The sequence below is a fragment of the Pseudophryne corroboree genome, chromosome 4, assembly GCF_028390025.1.
Source record: "Pseudophryne corroboree isolate aPseCor3 chromosome 4, aPseCor3.hap2, whole genome shotgun sequence".
In the NCBI taxonomy this organism is placed as follows: Eukaryota; Metazoa; Chordata; class Amphibia; order Anura; family Myobatrachidae; genus Pseudophryne; species Pseudophryne corroboree.
In genome coordinates, this window is record NC_086447.1 from 804,076,754 (window position 1) to 804,095,395 (window position 18,642).

General features: G+C 44.8%; 1 protein-coding gene across 3 annotated transcripts in view; it reads right to left on the bottom strand.

Moving 5' to 3' along the window:
• LOC134910412 (uncharacterized) overlaps positions 1–18,642 on the bottom strand; it is a 286,525-nt gene that overhangs the window by 129,832 nt on the left and 138,051 nt on the right. For all 3 annotated transcript variants that reach the window (XM_063918405.1, XM_063918404.1, XM_063918406.1), the window contains 2 exons: positions 16,493–16,714; positions 4,308–4,507 (listed from right to left, as the gene is read on the bottom strand). In XM_063918405.1, coding sequence (XP_063774475.1) covers positions 4,308–4,507; positions 16,493–16,714 — 422 coding nt within the window. The remainder of the gene's footprint in view (positions 1–4,307; positions 4,508–16,492; positions 16,715–18,642) is intronic.

Below are 18,642 nucleotides of genomic sequence, written 5' to 3' on the forward strand. Positions count from 1 at the left end.
TGAGCTTCGGGCGCTGAAAAAGTTAGAGGGCGCACCACCGCCTAACCACCCCCTCCCTCTGTCCACTATACCATGGGCCGCTGTACAGACAGCCGCAGAGCAGGAGGAGGAGAAGCAGAGGGGACGGACACTAACTCAAACTCAGAGACTAAGTAGGGAACAGGGGAGGCCAGAGGCAATAGCAGGAGACACTGACAGCCAGCAAATGCTAGAGCTCTGCCCACTCTATTTATATGTCTCACTGTCTACCTGTAGTTGTGTAGCAGGTCTATTTCTCTCCTGCTATACCCCTCTCTGCCTTGGCTGCTGCAGCACCTCCCTCTGCCCCAGCTGCCGTAGCACCTCTTTCTGCCTTGGCTGCTGCAGCAACACTCTGCCCCAGCTGCTACAGAACCTCTCTCTACACTGATGCTGCAGCACCTCTCTCTACATTAGAATCCGCAGAGTAACATGTATAAGTGGCTCTACTATGGCGTAACATCTGTAAGTGTCTCTACTGTGGTGTAATGTATATAAGCGGCTCTACTGTGGTGTAATGTGTATAAGAGACTCTACTGTGTGGCGTAAAGTATATAAGGGGTATTACTGTGTAGTATAATGTGAATAACAGACAATACTGTGTGGTGTAATCTAAATAGGTATTATTATGTGGCCACACCCCTTCCCCAGGAAGCCTCCCCCCCAAATTTTGGTGCCTTCGATGCGCACTGTCCCTACTTTAAATATGGGGGGCAACCAAAGGAAACTTCTGCCCTTACCTCCACAAGGTCTAGAACCAGCCCTTTCTTCAATTTAGGATTTTAAAATATTTCTTATTTTCAAATGTAACATAACACCACACATTGGCCAGGCCCCCAATTCAGTAGGGGAGGGGGGCCAAAACATACCCTTGCTCCGGGAACCATGGCACCTCGCTACACCACTGATGTTGGGTGCAGGAGGCTAGCTGCCTGCACATGCAGAGGATCGGAGCTGTGCTGAAGGGTACTCCCTATGGGGAATGATGTTTGGGTATAGGAGGCTAGTTGCCTGCACATGCAGAGGATCGGAGCTGGGTGGAAGGGTACTCCCTATGGGAAATGATGTTTGGGTGTAGGAAGCTTGTTACGTGCACACGCAGAGGATCGGAGCTGTGCGGAAGGGTACTATTACCTTACGTACCACCGTTTCGGCCATCGCTTAGTGGCAGGAACGCTGTGTCATTAGCTGCTGCTTCAGGCTACTGATCAGTCCTGGAGTATAAAGTTTGCAGCACTGTGTCAGGTGCTGTAATCATGCAGGCTGAGTTCTCTGTGGATGGCAGCACTCAGCTGGTTCCGGTCAGCTAATCAGCTCCTTATAAATAGGATTTCTTTTTTGCTCAGTCAGTGTTGGTGATAGCTTCATGTAGGCTGTCATTCGACCTGGGAAACTACTTGAAAGACTCTGTGAAGAACTTTGGAAAGATTCCATCTGGCATCCTCTGGGAAAATCTTGTCGATTTACAGCTCCAAGAAGGTCCGATTCAGTTAGGAAAGATTCCAAAGCTCATCTTGGGAGAAAGATTCAAATTTGTTTCTGTACTTATATGAGAGATTCTACTAGGCGAACTTTGGGAAGGTCTGTTCTTGCCTAATCTGCTGGAGGATTCTGTCGTATTAACAGCTCCGGAAGGGTCCAGTGGATTCTGGTCCAGAAGATCCCTCTTATTCTCTGGTAGAAAGACTTATACCTGTCGCTTCTGTGGTGAAAGATTCCATTTGGAAGGATTCTGGGAAGACCTTGTGCTGCGTGTCCATTGGAGGATCCTGTCGTGACCATCTCCAGGAAGGTCCGGTGGATTCCTGTTCAGGGAGATTCTCAGAACACCCGGTAGAAATATTCATCATAGTTCCAGTCCGTGTTTTGTCCAGATCACTCGTGTCCGTGTCATCCGTGTCTGTCCTGGGATTCCTGTCGCCAGTCAAGCTAAGTCCTGGTTTATTTATAATCTGTTCCAGTTGCCTTGCCAATGTCTTGTTATATCTATACCGCCCATTGATTGTGATTCCATGACTGTGCTTAGCCCTTCTGGCATATATGCTATTTACCACCTTGAGGGTAATCCTAGTGACTAGTATTCAGTTGTACCTTCAGCAGCTGTATTGTGGTGTTTTCCTGCCATCTAACACCACCTAGCGGTTCTCTGTCTATTGTATAAGTATCTACTGCCCAGAGGCAATAAGACCTGGGGATGGCCTAAATACCGGTGTGCCTGCTTGCACTAAGAGAACAACGGGTCATTGCTATAGGCAGAAGACCCTCCACTGAGGGGCTCTAGTTACTTATCCTGCAGTACAGGGTTCCCTAACAGGTACTCCCTATGGGAAATGATGTTTGGGTGTAGGAGGCTAGTTGCCTGCACATCCAGAGAATCGGAGCTGTGCAGATGGGTACTTGATCGGAGCTGTGCACCCATTACACCCTATGGGAAAAGAAGCTTGCACTCCAAGGTAGAATGCAGAAGGCCAAAATGCAATTATACTAAATAACTAAATATGCCATAGGAATAGGATTTATCTGGATGGATATATGAGGTCCAGTATATAACCTAGTAAGTATATTGCTGATATAATGGCTATTGTATGCTATTTTGATACTTTAAAATCTGTTTGAAGCTAGTTAATTATCACACTAATTATCACACCATCAGTTTCTCTCCCCATGGGGTACATTTGGTTTTAAGGTACACAGTGTGCAGCTGTGGTAAACAAGAAGGACCCATTGAGCCAAATTCCTTTATTATATATAAAAAGCGAGTTGGTGTGTGTGTGTGTGTGTGTGTGTGTGTGTGTGTGTGTGTGTATGTATATATAATTACTTCTCGGCTGTTTACAGTGAAAAAGTATGACTTATCTTGCCATTTTGAGTTATAAGGTTGCACTCTGATTGTATTTGCACTTGGCACCTTATTCATATTATGTGTGATTGCACAAGTCACTATTTTTAACGTAAAAGTACGTGGTACTGATACATCCCTCCTCTACCATTGTGTGTAATAATGCATCTGACGAATTACGTCTGCACATTGACAAGGGATAGAGGAAGGACTCCCAAGAAAGACATAACTCCGGGCTATCCGGTACGCATATTTAAGAACTTACACCTGACTAATAGCACATAATCACCTTTAAAAAGCACCGAAGGCGCAGAAACTTTACCACTTTTGAACATTCATCCTTGTACTTACAGAAATATGTCACTTGAATACTTTTGCTGCCACTTTATTTGGGGTGCAAGAACTTTTAAACATATATCTAGTAATTTGTAAAGGAGAGGGCACTCACCAATTTTTGTAAAAGAGTAGATGTAGTTTTAATTATCAAATCATCAAGTCGACGTTTCGATCACACCCAAGTGATCTTTGTCAAGACACCAAACAGTATTCAAGGCAACAGGACACCACAAGCAGTATGTCCAACCAGTTCACATACAGAGCTATTTATACCCCTGTTCATTGAGCACACCTAGGACACACCCACCGTCACTCATTGTATAGAGCCAGATACACATCTATAATACAGCACGTCTAAAAATGAAAATCATTGGCAGGATAGGTATTAGCATCTGCTAATGAGCCCATCAAGACCAAAAACGCCACCAACACTATAATAGAAATGTTAAAAATGAACTAAATAGAAAACCACGTAGCTCTGTATGTGAACTGGTTGGACATGCTGCTTGTGGTGTCCTGTTGCCTTGAATACTGTTTGGTGTCTTGACAAATATCACTTGGATGTGATCGAAACGTCGACTTGATGATTTGATAATTAAAAGTACATCTACTCTTTTACAAAAATTGGTGAGTACCCTCTCCTTTACAAATGACTGTTTATTGGAATTAATTGTTCCTTGGAGCGGAGCACCATCTTATGTGGACTCTGATGGGCAGTTCAGTGCGGATATCTTCTCCCGTATATATATATGAATGATCTTGTTAGTAGATATATATATATATATATATATATATATATATATATATATATATATATATATATATATATACACATATATATATATATATACACACACACACACACACACACACACACACACACACACACACACACACACACACACACACACATATATATATATATATATATATATATATATATATATATATATATATATATATATATACACACACACATATACAATGTGTGTGTGTGTGTGTGTGTGTGTGTATATATATATAATATATATATATGTGTGTGTGGTATATAGGATCAATAACTACTGTACAATCATTTGACATAAATTAAGATGTGAGGAATACATCACGTCACCTGGCGATGGCTGATGCTGGTCGCAGTGCCAATGAATTCTGTAAGAACATCAGTGCTTCTTCGTGCTGTTTCTGTAGCAACAAGTGTCTGCCCACATGCATGTTATACTGCCAGTTATCAGGATCCAGAGAAAGGGCATCTTTGTACTTCAGGAAAGCTTGTGCTAATGGATTCTCCTCATCCAGTGAAACCCATCCAGTCTATAATTAATTTGAGAACAAGGTCAACTGACTTTTCTTTAGATTATCTAAGCTATATATTTTACTCCCAGGAAATGGTTCTATTACTTGTGTACGCCCAATGGCCGATCAGTAATGCTACCAAACACAGAGAAACAATCGGGATGAGTCCAATACAGAATTGCTTAGACATACGCAAAGATGCGCATGATCACTATAATCGTTAGCCCATCTTGACAGCCCCCACAAACTAAAGCAATATGTCACAAAGTACAACACAGGGGCCTGATTCTGAATCGGACGCAGCCGCATCCATGTTCACATCTTTACCATGGTGGTGTCTGCAACGTTATGCTAATACTAGTGTAAGCTCTGCTCTGGCATACATCTATGCGTCTGAATGTGCAAGGTCGGAGTGCCCACCTAGTCTGTCTTTAGTCCCATGCTAATTGCGCCCTGCAGTCTCGGGTTTAGCCTCGTAAAACCCAACTAAAGTGCTGGGCGCATCTCAAAGTGCCATATGGTCAATTTTTGCACATTTCTGCTTGTCTCCGAGGGACTGCGAGCAGTTATGCCAGCAGCTGTTTGTGCCCGAATGAAGCAGCAATTGAATTGCTCCATCAGGCGCCCAGGAATGACAGCCGCAGGCACAAACAACTGAATTCCCCCCCGGTGTGTCTTTAGACGCAATAATTGGGCGCAACATTGTACTTTGCATCAACCCCACACTAGGTGCATATTGTCCATCAGAGTACGACCTCCACTGTGTGCCATTACGTGTTCGCAATCATTCCTGCGACATTCCAATAACACGCTCAGAAGATGGATCATCTCTGTGTGTGTGAATAGTCGCTTCCCATTCACCGCCCAATGCATTTTTTTTAGTCCGTGTGTCTCAAGTGGTCCTACTTGTACACGCACACACTGTGACGCATGTGCTCTGCGACTTTTATTAAATTAAGACGCAAGTGAAGTTGACAACTTGTGTGAACGGAATACATATGATATCCTGGCAGACAGGATGCCAGCTATCACTATACGGACAGCGGCATCCCGTAGGCCGGAATCCCGGATGCGAGGCAGTAAGTTCCCTTGCTGGCTTGCTACACTCGCCATGCATCAGGCCCAGTGGCTTGCTTCGCTCGCTTGGTGGCCTGGATCCACCAACCGAGTGGGAATACCGAGCATCTGTATTTCACCGGCTGTTGGGATTTTGGCGTCTATCTCCTGAACGCCGGGATCCCGACAGCCAGTATATTGACTGCATCCTGTGTGAACATTGCATCAGACTCCCAATCAGGCCTACAGTGAGGGACAAAGTAGAGTGGTACTGTATACGTGTTAATAAGCTACAATGGGGCAGATGTATTAACCTGGAGAGGGCATAAGGAAGTGATAAACCAGTGATAAGTGCAAGGTGATAAACGCATCAGCCAATCGGCTCCAATATGCAAATTGCCAGTTAGGAGCTGACAGGCTGGTGCGTTTATCACCTTGCACTTATCACTGGTTTATCACTTCCTTATGCCTTCTCCAGGCTTAATTCATCTGCCCCATTGTGTATTGATTTTTAAAAACCTGCATTAAAGGCACACTTTACATTGGTGATTGAAATTTTGTGAACCCTTTTCCTGAAGTTTTGCATATATGTGACCTTGGATGTGTCCAGATTTTCTTGTAAGACATACAAATAGATAAAATAGTTTGCATTTATTGATCAAAATGATCCTACACTGCATTGCATCCAACCAACCAACCAACCAACTGTATACTTTCAGTAACTGGTGACCTGCTATGAGCTGACCCCCTTGAATGACGGATCAGTCCCACACATTGGCTTGGAGGAATTTTGGCTCATTCCTCTTTACAGAACTGCTTCAACTCATTTTTGCATGGACACCCTGCTTCAGGTATTCCCATAACCTTTGTATTTGTTTTAGTCTTGGACTTGGCTATTCTAAAACATGAAATTTCTTTTGCTTCAGGCACTTTTTTGGTAGCCTGACTTGTGTGTTTAGGGTTGTTGTCTTGCTGCAGAACCCTCCTACTGTTGAGGTTCAGTTCACAGATGGATACTTTAACATTCTTATGTATCATTTTTTTTGGTGGTTATTCCGAGTTGATCGCAGCCAGCAACTTTTTGCTGCTGCTGCGATCAACTAGTCCACGCCTATGGGGGAGTGTATTTTAGCTTAGCAGGGCTGCAAACGCTTGTGCAGCCCTGCTAAGCTAAAAATAATTCAAGTAAAACAAGACTAGCCCTGGACATACTTACCCTGTGCGACGATCTCAGCGATGCTGGGGCCCGGCTTTGATGTCAGACATCCGCCCTCTGTTCTCCTGGACATGCCTGCGTTTTCTTCTCCACTCCCCGAAAACGGCTGGCAACGGTCCGGTGACGCCCAGGTACGCCTTCTTTCTGTCAATCTTCTTGCGGTCGGCTCTGCGACCGCTTTCTTCGTAAAACCGCGACGTAACCTGGCGACAGCAACAGTGCATGTGCATTCCGGACCCGTTTGCACCTCAGCAACAAACCGCTGCGAGTGTGAATGGGTCGGAATGACCCCCTTTGTACAATCAAGAATGTTTTACAAATGGGATGAGGCTGGAATGGAGTGTTTGGTTTTCTCTGCTTTGTGCAGTAGTGGTATCAGCAGAATAATCTGCTGATGAAACTGCTGCTGCATAACGTGGAGAAACGCGTAATAAAAGGCTAATTTTAGTGACATTGCATCTCTGCACTGATATCATTGCACTGGAGCATCTACAACATGGTAAGGGATAAAACTCTGTGATGTGTCATTGGGGCAGTTGTAGTAAGCCTAGAGAAGGAATAAAGAAGTAATAAAGCAGTGATAAGTACAAGGTGATAATGCACCAGCCAGTCAGCTCCTGTCATTTTTCAAAGCTTTAATGACTGGCTGGTGCGTTATCACCTTGTGCCTATCACTGATTTATCACTTCTTTTTCCCTTCTCCAGGTTAATACATCTGCCCCAGAATTCCCCGATTTATAATTTGCATACTGAACAATAGATTGATTCTGAGCAATTGGTTCTGGCTATTGAGATTATATTACTATTGAAAGAACATTCATCGACTGTTTTACTATCTGCTATCTCGCCTATCATCTAAAACAGGCTTGTCCAACCCGCGGCCCAGGTCGGGCTAGTAATGCGGCCCAGTGCAATTTTTTATTTTTTAAGAAATTCTAAACTAAAGTTTCAAGTTACACCTGCCGGCGCTTGCGGCAGGAATGCGGCCGGGGCACGTCACAACGGTGACGCCAGCGCGCTTCACCCGCCCCATCCATTTTATTTTTTTTGCATAGTACGGACACCATATGTGAAGCTGAGCCGGCCCCAGCAGGCTGTCAGCACATCCTGATTGGATTGCTGCCGCTGGGACCAGCACCAGCTCACGCCCTCTCCGCTGTCAGTCACAGTGTAGCCCTCCTCCGCTGCATAGCGGCACACGTGACTGAGCAGCACGAGAGTAGAGGAGCCCAGTGGAGAAATTGGTTCTACAAGAACTCGTAAGTGAGCCCGGGGGGGGGGGGGGGGTGTCTGAAGTCCGTGGCCGTGCCGCTGTACAGTGTCCGGAGGGGGGGGGGGGGAATCGGGATCTGAAGTCCGTGGCCGCGGCCCGCGCCGCTGTACAATGTCCCCGGGGGGGGGGGGGGTGTCTGAAGTCCGTGGCCGCGCCGCTGTACAGTGTCCGGGGGGGGGGGGGGGGGGGGGGGGGAATCGGGATCTGAAGTCCGTGGCCGCGGCCCGCGCCGCTGTACAATGTCCCGGGGGGGGGGGGGGGGGAGAGGAGGTCTGAACCGCTGTACAGTGTCGGGGGAAGGGTGGGTCTGGTCTGAAGTCCAGCGCCACGCCGCAATACAGTGTCCGGGGGGTTTCTTGGGAGCTGGGATGGACTTGATGTCCAGCACTGCAGCAGTAAAAGAGGCCGGCGGTATCTAAACTCCATAGTACAGATTGGTTCGGGGGGAGGGGGTAACGAGGATGAAGTCAGGTGCCACTGCAGTACAATGTGTCCGGGAGGGGGGGGTTTGGGGTCCGCTGTCAGTCAGTGTAGCCCTCCTCTACTGCATAGTGGCACACGTGACAGCAGCACGGAGCTCAGCCCAGCGGGGAGAAATTTGTGGGCCCTTGAAGAAGCACAGTGTGGAGGGGGGGGGGGAGAGGAGGAGGACTACAGTGTGCGTGTGGGGGGGGGGGGGGGATGCATTGGTGGCTGAGAACAATGTCAAACATCTCACTAACTTCGATTACAAGTAAGTTTAATATGTTAACTATGTTTTCTATGGTTTTTTTTGGACGATCAGGTATCGTTACTGTTATTTTATTTTATGTGCGGCCCAAACCAAATTTTCATCTTCTAATGTGGCCCAGGAAGGTGAAAGGTTGGACACCCCTGATCTAAAAGGAAATTACAAGCCAACAATCCTTTCAAAAGGCTAACATTTTTCTGCTATTAATAAATATTAGGACACTTTGTATTTACAAGAGGGACCTTTTATGCTCCTGATTCTCTTACAGATAGACGTCTCTTAAGGATTCCACTACTCAGAGACAATAAAGTGGGCTGAAGGGGCCCACTTTAATGTGGCCGATGTTACAATATTCAAAGGCTAAGTGAATAAAGTGAACACCTGCACATGATCCCTTTACTTCCAGAATTTGACCTGGCTGAACAACAGTACAAAAACATTAGTTTTCATGGCACAGAACCCAATTCAAAGTTTTCACATTCACAAATCCCTCACCCAATCCTCTCCTATTTACATCTATGACCTCATCTGCCTTCACACTACCTACTTCACTCGAAAAATGATCGCCGCCTCTCCTCCTGATTGTTAGAAAACCGCTGCAGCAGCTCTCTGCTCCGACGGGTCCTGGCCGTTGCTTAGCAACTGGGACACTGCATTAGCAGGGGCTGATGGTCCCCGATGGTTAATAGGCAACCGGGACTCCTGCAGCCGCACTGTATCCTGATCCCGGCTGTTACTAAGCAGCTGAGATGCTTCGTGCTACGTGCAGCTGGGCAGCTGCTGTATAGTTTATTCTCCTCCTCATACCTGATTGGCTCCAGTTCCTGATAAAAGGCAGGGAGGGCTTAACCTCCCTGCCGGTTATAGTTTCTGAACTCCAGAAGGCACCTGCCTTGCTGCAATTTTTTGCAGTGGTTCTCCCTGCCAGCCTTTTGCCAGCTTCAGTCTTGCTTGTAGTTCCTCCTTTGCTGTGGGTAATCTGCTAGATTTTCGTTTCCCTTTAGTCCAGCACCCTGTTCCTGCCTTGAACATTTCAATCTGTATACAGCCTTTCCCAGAACCATGTCTGTTTGCTCAGACCATTACTTGTGCTCAACCTTAGTCCCACACTGACTCCTTGTCTCTGTGTAAATGTTGGTGGCATCCCAGTACTGAGTGAACTTACTTCACCCAGGAAAGGCGGCTGTTTTAGGTGAAATCCCTCATAGCCTGTCAGGAGCAATGAGGGAGCTAGACGTGTGTAACACTGATTACTTTCTCCCACTCCCACCTCCAAGATTTTGTCTGTGCTGCTGCCTACCACTGGAACTTTCTACCTCTCCATATCAGACTCTACACCTCTCTACAATACGTTGAACAGTCTCTCAAGACCAACGTCTCTCATACTGACCCACTCCTCTATGCGCCCCGTTCACTGTCTCGGCAATCTGTGATCCTTCTCTGTTTGCCTCTCTCCCCCCCCCCCCCCCCCCCCCCAAACAGGGCTCTCTTCCCTCATGTGCCTTGCCTTCCCTGACTTAAACCATCACCTCCTCCATACTGCCTAGTGCCTACAACAGCACCAAAGCCTTGGGTTGTGCCGCCCTGCTGCTTATTTGGGTATTATGGGCCTAATTCAGACCTGATCGCAGCAGCAAACATTTTCTCTAATGAGCAAAACCATGGCCCTCATTCCGAGTTGTTCGCTCGCAAGCTGCTTTTAGCAGATTTACTCACGCTAAGCCGCCGCCTACTGGGAGTGAATCTTAGCTTCTTAAAATTGCGAACGACGTATTCGCAATATTGCGATTACACCTCTCTTAGCAGTTTCTGAGTAGCTCCAGACTTACTCGGCATCTGCGATCAGTTCAGTGCTTGTCGTTCCTGGTTTGACGTCATTAACACACCCAGCGTTCGGCCAGACACTCCTCCGCTTCTCCAGCCACTCCCGCGTTTTTCCCAGAAACGGTAGCGTTTTTCCGCACACACCCATAAAACGGCCAGTTTCCGCCCAGTAACACCCACTTCCTGTCAATCACACTACGATCACCAGAACGATGAAAAAGCCGTGAGTAAAATTCCTAACTGCATAGCAAATTTACTTGGCGCATGCGCACTAAGCGGAAAATCGCTGCAATGCGAAAAAATTACAGAGCGAACAACTCGGAATGACCCCCCATGTGCAGTGCAGGTGGGGCAGATATAACATGTGCAGAGAGAGTTAGATTTGGGTGGGTTATTGTTTCTGTGCAGGGTAAATACTGCCTGCTTTATTTTTACACTGCAATTTAGATTTCAGTTTGAATACACCCCACCCAAATCTAGCTCTCTGCACATGTTACATCTGCCCCACCTGCACTGCTCATGGTTTTGCCCATTAGAGAAAAAGTTTGCTGCTGCGATCAGATCTGAATTAGGCCCTATGACTGATGCAGCAATGTTTATAAACCTTGTCCATGTCCTGCAAATGGCCTGTACTGCAGATACCTTGTAGCACCATATAAATAAAGAATAATAATAAATAATAGCCCTACAATTGTCTGACACCATCTAAAGATTGTATTAGCTAACAGGGCTAAGTTCTGAAAAGCTAAATGGAGCATTTTTGCAGTCCCTATAGAAGCCAATGGGGACTGCATTTGTGGTCAGAAATACAAGGTATACAGCAGATACAGTACCTCCAATATCTGCTGCTTCGCCTCTTTGGTAAATAGCCTCAATGCTGAAAAAATGCGTCAATCCGCCAAAAGATTCACTGCATTTTTGGGTTTGATATATACTGTAGGCCACATTGTATTGTAACTTTGTGATCACGGTTTTTATTTTTATAATTTTTAACCTTAAGACATTTACACAATCAAACATTAGGATACATTTTTTTTTACTGTTGTACAGGTTGAGTATCCCTTATCCAAAATTCAAAATCACACATTTTTGGTTCCCCTACTGAGATAATGACATATATATATATATATATATATATATATATATATATATATATATATATATCTATAAAATATATCTATATACAGGTTGAGTATCCCATATCCATATATTCCGAAATACGGAATATTCCGAAATACAGACTTTTTTGAGTGAGAGTGAGATAGTGAAATCTTTGTTTTTTGATGGCTCAGTGTACACAAACTTTGTTTAATACACAAAGTTATTAATAATATTGTATTAAATGACCTTCAGGCTGTGTATACAAGGTGTATATGAAACATAAATGAATTGTGTGTATGTATACACACTTTGTTTAATGCACAAAGTTATAAAAAATATTGGCAAAAATGACCTTCAGGCTGTGTGTATAAGGTGTATATGAAACATAAATACATTCTGTGCTTAGATTTAGGTCCCATCACCATGAAATCTCATTATGGTATCCAATTATTCCAAAATACGGAAAAATCCGTTATCCAAAATACCTCTGGTCCCAAGCATTTTGGATATGGGAGACTCAACCTGTATACACATAATATATAATATATATGTCATTATCTCAGTAGGGGACCCAAAAATGTGAGGTTTTGGATAAGGGATACTCAACCTGTATACTGATAAGTTTTATTTAAATTTACTTTACAATATTTTAATTCAACTTTGTGTTCCTATGGTACATTTAAAAAAAAAAAATGTAAATAAAGCTTGACCACCCAAACTCAACTGACCCCTTCACTGAACTGATAATCTAGAGCAGAGATTTTCAGCCTTTTACAACTCGCGGCACACTGAGCAAGATTTAAATATTGCCAAGGCACATTCAAATATAATAGTGATGCATGGTGCAGTTGCGTGTCCTAGGATGTCATCTCGCAGCTTCTCCATAGGTAATGCCTAAGCCACATCTGAGAAAGCTAGAAGAGCCCAACACTGCCCGGGCCCAAAATTAGAACTGGCTCTGCAACCACTAAACCCACCAGTATTGACCGTTTCAGGGCCTCAGTAGCTGCAAAACACTGACGGGCCTGGCTCTGCTTCTATGGCGGCACACCTGGAGACTGCTCAGGGCACACTAGTGTGCCACGGCACAGTGGTTGAAAAACACTGATCTAGAGGATCACATACTTGAGCACCACTGCAGTGTAGACTAATATTAAGCTAATATAAAATTATTATTTTTTTATTATTTTGGCAGTATAGAAAAAAAAAAAATCAGTAGTCTTGTTTTTAAGACATTCTATAGACATTAGTGTATATGACATGAGTAGTAGGTTCATTTGTGGCAACTGCATATATCGCCCAATAGTAAATCATGCATTATTGAATATCTTCATGGCCCTCATTCCGAGTTGTTCGCTCGGCGATTTTCATCGCATCGCAGTGAGAATTCTCTTGGTGCGCATGCGCAATGTTCGCACTGCGACTGCGCCAAGTAACTTTGCTATGAAGAAAGTAAGTTTACTCACGGCTTTTTCATCGCTCCGACGTTCGCATTGTGATTGACAGGAAATGGGTGTTACTGGGCGGATGCACGGCGTTTTAGGGGCGTGTGGCTGAAAACGCTACCGTTTCCGGAAAAAACGCAGGAGTGGCCGGAGAAACGGTGGGAGTGCCTGGGCGAACGCTGGGTGTGTTTATGACGTCAGCCAGGACCGAAAAGCACTGAACTGATCGCACAGGCAGAGTAAGTCTGAAGCTACTCAAAAACTGCTAACTCGTTTGTGATCGCAATATTGCGCATACATCGGTCGCACATTTAAGAAGCTAAGATTCACTCCCAGTAGGCGGCGGCTTAGCGTGTGTAACTCTGCTACATTCGCCTTGCGAGCGATCAACTCGGAATGAGGGCCCATGTTTCAGCAAGTAATGGAGTTGCACCAGGCAATTCCACTGCCATAAGAGTAACAGCATTCATGACAAAGTATCTGGGGAAACATCAGCACAAAGTAGAAATGTAAAACACAATGATGGAAGGTTCTGAAGGAATCAATAGATTGCACATTTAACCATCTCTAGAGAGGCTTTAGCTGCAGGAGGAAAGTGAGAACCCAGCACAAATTGGAATCTCTACAATCTACTGCACAACTTAAGTTAATTAGAGAAAAGCAAACTCAACATAATGCAGCACACATCCACTGCTACATGTTAACCCCTGCAACCCCAGCAGTAGCTGACACCTAGAATGAGATACATTTTCATTGTTGCTTTGATTTCAGCAAGAATACTTTATTAATTTCCTAATCTGCCCAATCAAATTCTATGGGGTCAAATCAATTAGGGGTATGGGAGGTGAGTTGCTGTAGCAATGGCATAGAAACTCATAGGCCAATCCAGTGTCAGACTGGGGCATGAAGGGCCCACCAGGTGAATGCATTGGTAGGGGCCCATGTTTAGGGGTGTGGCCAGTCTCCAGAGGGGGTGTGGCCAGCAGACACATTGGTTTGCGTAACTATTAGATAGGCTGATCATATCATCCCTTTAACCTGGGACACTCATGAACTACATAGGTTCTGTGGCTGGCTGACTACAAGCCTGCATTTCACCTGGTTTTAAGCAGCCACAGAACCTGTGTAATTCATGAGTGTCCCAGGTTAAAGGGATAATATGGTCAGCCTACATTAGAGAGTGAATGGTCTGGGCCCCTTGATAAATATATACATTGTAAATGCTGCATGAATGATAATGTACCAGATTAATAAGAGAAATGCCCTGTAGAAAATACACCATAGTCCTAGAGGAGGAGGTGGGGCTCCCAAACAGAGGGGCCCACCAGGGGTTTCCCCTGTACTCCTGTGGGCCAGTCTGACCCTGGGCCAATCTCACCTCAGACGCATCCCTAGCGTGCTAACTATGGGATGCGTTCAGCATACCGACGGTCTGTATGCCAGCGGTCATGTGACTGATGTCGAAATCCCGATACTGCTTCGGAGACTGATGCTGGAACACCAACTGCCAGAATGCAGGTGAGTATGGGGGTTACGGTTAGGGCATACTTTGTTTTCATTTCTACAATTCTATTTACCTTGAATGTCATGATGTTCTCACTGTATGGCATTGTGGATCACTTTAAAAATTAATGATAATAATACTAACTATGGGAGAGACATGCTAAGATTTGTTGATTAACGTTTTACAAGGGGTAGCTCCACCTTAAAATGATTTTGACTTATTAGACTCATTATACTGTGTCATGTAACTTACTGGAATAACTTCTGATTATTTTAAAATGACTTATTTAAAAAAAATTACTAGCTGAAGACTCAAAACCGCACTCGCATCACGGCAATTTCTGCAACCAAACAAGCTGTATACTGCCCTTGCTGACATTTCTATTGTTTCTGCAAAATGGCACACTGTATACAGTGGATTTCTGGGTCTTCAACTGGAATTTCAGGTAGATTTCCACTTTAATGTGTAAGGAATTATTAAATTAAGCTGTAGCAACAAGCATGGTCATTTTAATTAGGCAACATATTCAGAGTATAGTCCTTAAAGTTATACAGTAATGCTGGGTACACACTTATAGATATATCTGCAGATCAACTGATCTGCAGATATATCTATAGAGGGACTGGGCAGTGTGTTGTGCATACACACTACCTGATCCGTCTGGACTGACGTCACAAACTGGGCGGGCACATGCAAATGCCCGCCCAGTTTGTGACGTCAGTTGTGCTGTCAATCACTGCCAGCGTCTGCAGCAAGTGTACACACAGCGCGATGCGACAATATATCGTTAGATATATTGGCCGTCGGCTGTGCTGTAGGGTTGACGCGATATGTCTGCTTATGACGGTGTTCACAGACATATCGCTCGTACACACTGGCCGACGGGCAAGCAATATATTTGCCGTTCAATAGAACAGCCGATAAATCGGCCAGTGTGTACCCAGCAAAAGTGATCCTTGACTGTAACTCACAATAGGAATCATTGTCCCTGCAGAGAACCCATACACAGTACAATAGGGTGTTTACATTGGATGAACCATAGACATGACATGCCTTCTCTTATGTTGGATGGACCACAATCAGTTGTTATGTGTACTCTGGGCATGTTCTCTACAGGTTTTTTTCATCAATAATTTCATGTGTGTTCAAGATGCACATACTGTGCCTTGAGATACACACCTACAGGATTAAGATCCATGATGCATTAGGAAAAACAATGGTTTGGGACCCTCACACTCTCCAATGTCTTTGCTTAAATTTCTTTTCAAGACAAATGTTTGTTTATGTAGTACTTTTCTACAATGGGACTAATGTTTAAGTACTGTTATGCTATACATATTACAACAGAGCCAGCCATCTTGGGCACACAATAGTTACACTGGCTGCATACAAAATAAAACCTCAAATACAAGATGCCCAAAGTGTAATCCGTTCTGTAGATTGTTCATTCCATTTGCCAAAGTACCAGGCGAGGCAGTGATCTTGGACACACTATATAGGTTGCAATTTGTGAGATAAGCAATATGGTGGAAATACGATTACACTTTGGAGATAAACAAAGCAAGAAATACAAATGAGCAGCAAAATACCCACAAAGGCCTTATTGAGCTCTATCTGCACTTTGACATCCTCCCCCTCATTGCCCACCTCTGCCATCACAAGACATGCTGAGAATCTGTGAGCCTGTGCCTGGCAGTCATACTCCTTTTCCCTCCAGAGAGATTTTGAATAAAAAATTATTTGTACAAAGGCTAACAAAAATAACTGTTGGATGGATGCTTAAAAGGTATTAAACTTTTGGACTCTATTTAAAAGAAAATCTTCAGTGGGGTTTTGCTAAATTAGTAATCTCACCTTGCTGGACTGCTTGGATTTCCAGGCATAGAGATTCTGGATGTAATCAGCTCTGCTTGATTGGCCCTGTTCTTTCAGCTGATGATATTCCAGATCTAGAGCCTTCAATTGCTGCTCCAAGTTCGGTCTTACAGAAAATCCGTGTAGTTTACAGATTGCTTGTATCTCTTCGGCTTTACCTGTAGCTTTGGCACTACTATAATCACCACCATCACCTTCAATCTGAAATGTGCAAATCAGAATTAAAAGCTAAAACTGACAGCAAGAAAAATGCCAGTACAGTCATATATACATATATGTTATATATAATTTGTTCTCAATCTAGTGTCTTTCTGTCTGTCTATATGTATATAAATACACATATAAATAAGGAGAGAGAGACGCTAGATAGAGATAAAACCACCTTATGACCAATTTTGAAGAAATCTGGGTAATTATAAAGGATTCATGTACTTTTTCATTCAACTGTATAGACTGTATACATATTTAAGCTATGCTAAGACACAATGGGGGTTATCCAGATCCCGAAGGATCTGCATTGATGCACAAAGTACAGATTATAGGTACTTTGCACATGTGCAGGACCCGTTCTGCGCATGTATGAATGGATCCTGCGAAGTCGGAAGCAGTGTGGCAGCAGACTGTCAGTGATTAACAGTCTGGTGTAGTTTTGGAGGGGGCGGCGATGACCTCCATTTGTTCAAACAGAGACAAATCACTGCTGTTTAGGGGGGTGAGGAGGCCAGGAAATCTCCATGCAATGTCGTTGGACGGAGGTTTCCTGGCCTCCGTGACTGGTAGCTTCCGTAAGCCACCTGATGGGGTGTCAGTTATCCGATGCTGCGCTCTAGGATGCAGGCCATATCGCTACTGCAGCAGGAGGCGACTGCTTGTAATAGAAAGTGCCTATGTATAAGCGCCTCATACACCTAACCATACAGTCTTCATGTAATTCCCCTCTTTATCTGGATACACAAATCCCAAATACAGTACAATATGGATATTGTTTTACAATTTCATAAAGTAATTATGCATTGGTAGTGGTCAAGGAAAAAATTACCTGCTAAACACCTATACAACAAGAGTAGTGGCACAGGACAGTATCACAACCTAATATACAGTGGTTAATGTTATGAGCCCTCTTCTCGACACATTTCACTCGCAGCTCTCTCCTACTCAGTGACCATCTTTACCCGCTTTTTCTCCTGCTGGTAAAGGCTCATCTCTATCTATGGCCACCAGCTCCAAGTATTACCATGATTACTCCCTCGCTACTTACATCTTAGCTGTATTATGTTTTGAGACTTGTGGTGCTCTTTGTTACCTGTACTCTATTTTTGTTATTTATTTACTGTAATGCTAAGTTTTGTCTCACTGTACTGTCCTTTGTATGGTGCTGCAAAACACTTGTGGCTCCCTATAAATAAAATGTAGTAATAATAATGAGAAAATAACACAGCCACGGAAAATGTATAGATCCTCTGTCCAATGGACCCCATCAGTGGCAGAACTTGTGAGTGGTGGGCCTAGGTGCAAAAATATACTTTGGGCCCCCCTCCTCTGACCCACCCGAAGTTCATAATATGCCACACGCCAGTGGGTGACAGGAAGAAGAAGAGGATAACAGGTAGAAGCAGTGGGTGTCAGAGAGTGACAGGGAGAGGGTGACAGGAGTACAATCTACAGTCCTGTGTTGTGTGGGGACCTGAGGAGGCTGTACCTTGGTGATGATGTGGCTTGAAAGAAGTGTGCTGGGGGGCGTGGCCTGACCGGGAACGGGAGCAGCAGCATTTTTACAGAGCTCCTGTCTCCCCAGAGAAATAAACATATTCCCCACTGCCTTCCCTTGCCCAATCCCTCCCTGTCTCTGACCCCTCTCTTTCCCTACACCCTGTGCACCCGGGGGAAACGAGCCGCGGAGCCGGGAGACTGAGCTGCAGATCTCTGCAGGTTGCGGCCTTTCCTGCTGGGGAAGCCGGGGCCTCGATTTCGCCTCCGGCCAGGAATCCGAGCTCCACGGCGGGACTGACGGCCGAACGGAGCCGCGGGTGCAGCGTGAACGGCCTGCTGGCACCTCTCCTCTCTACCTACACAGCCCCTGCAACCCACCTCCAGTTGCACCTGGACATAGAGAGGAGGCATTCTCTGCT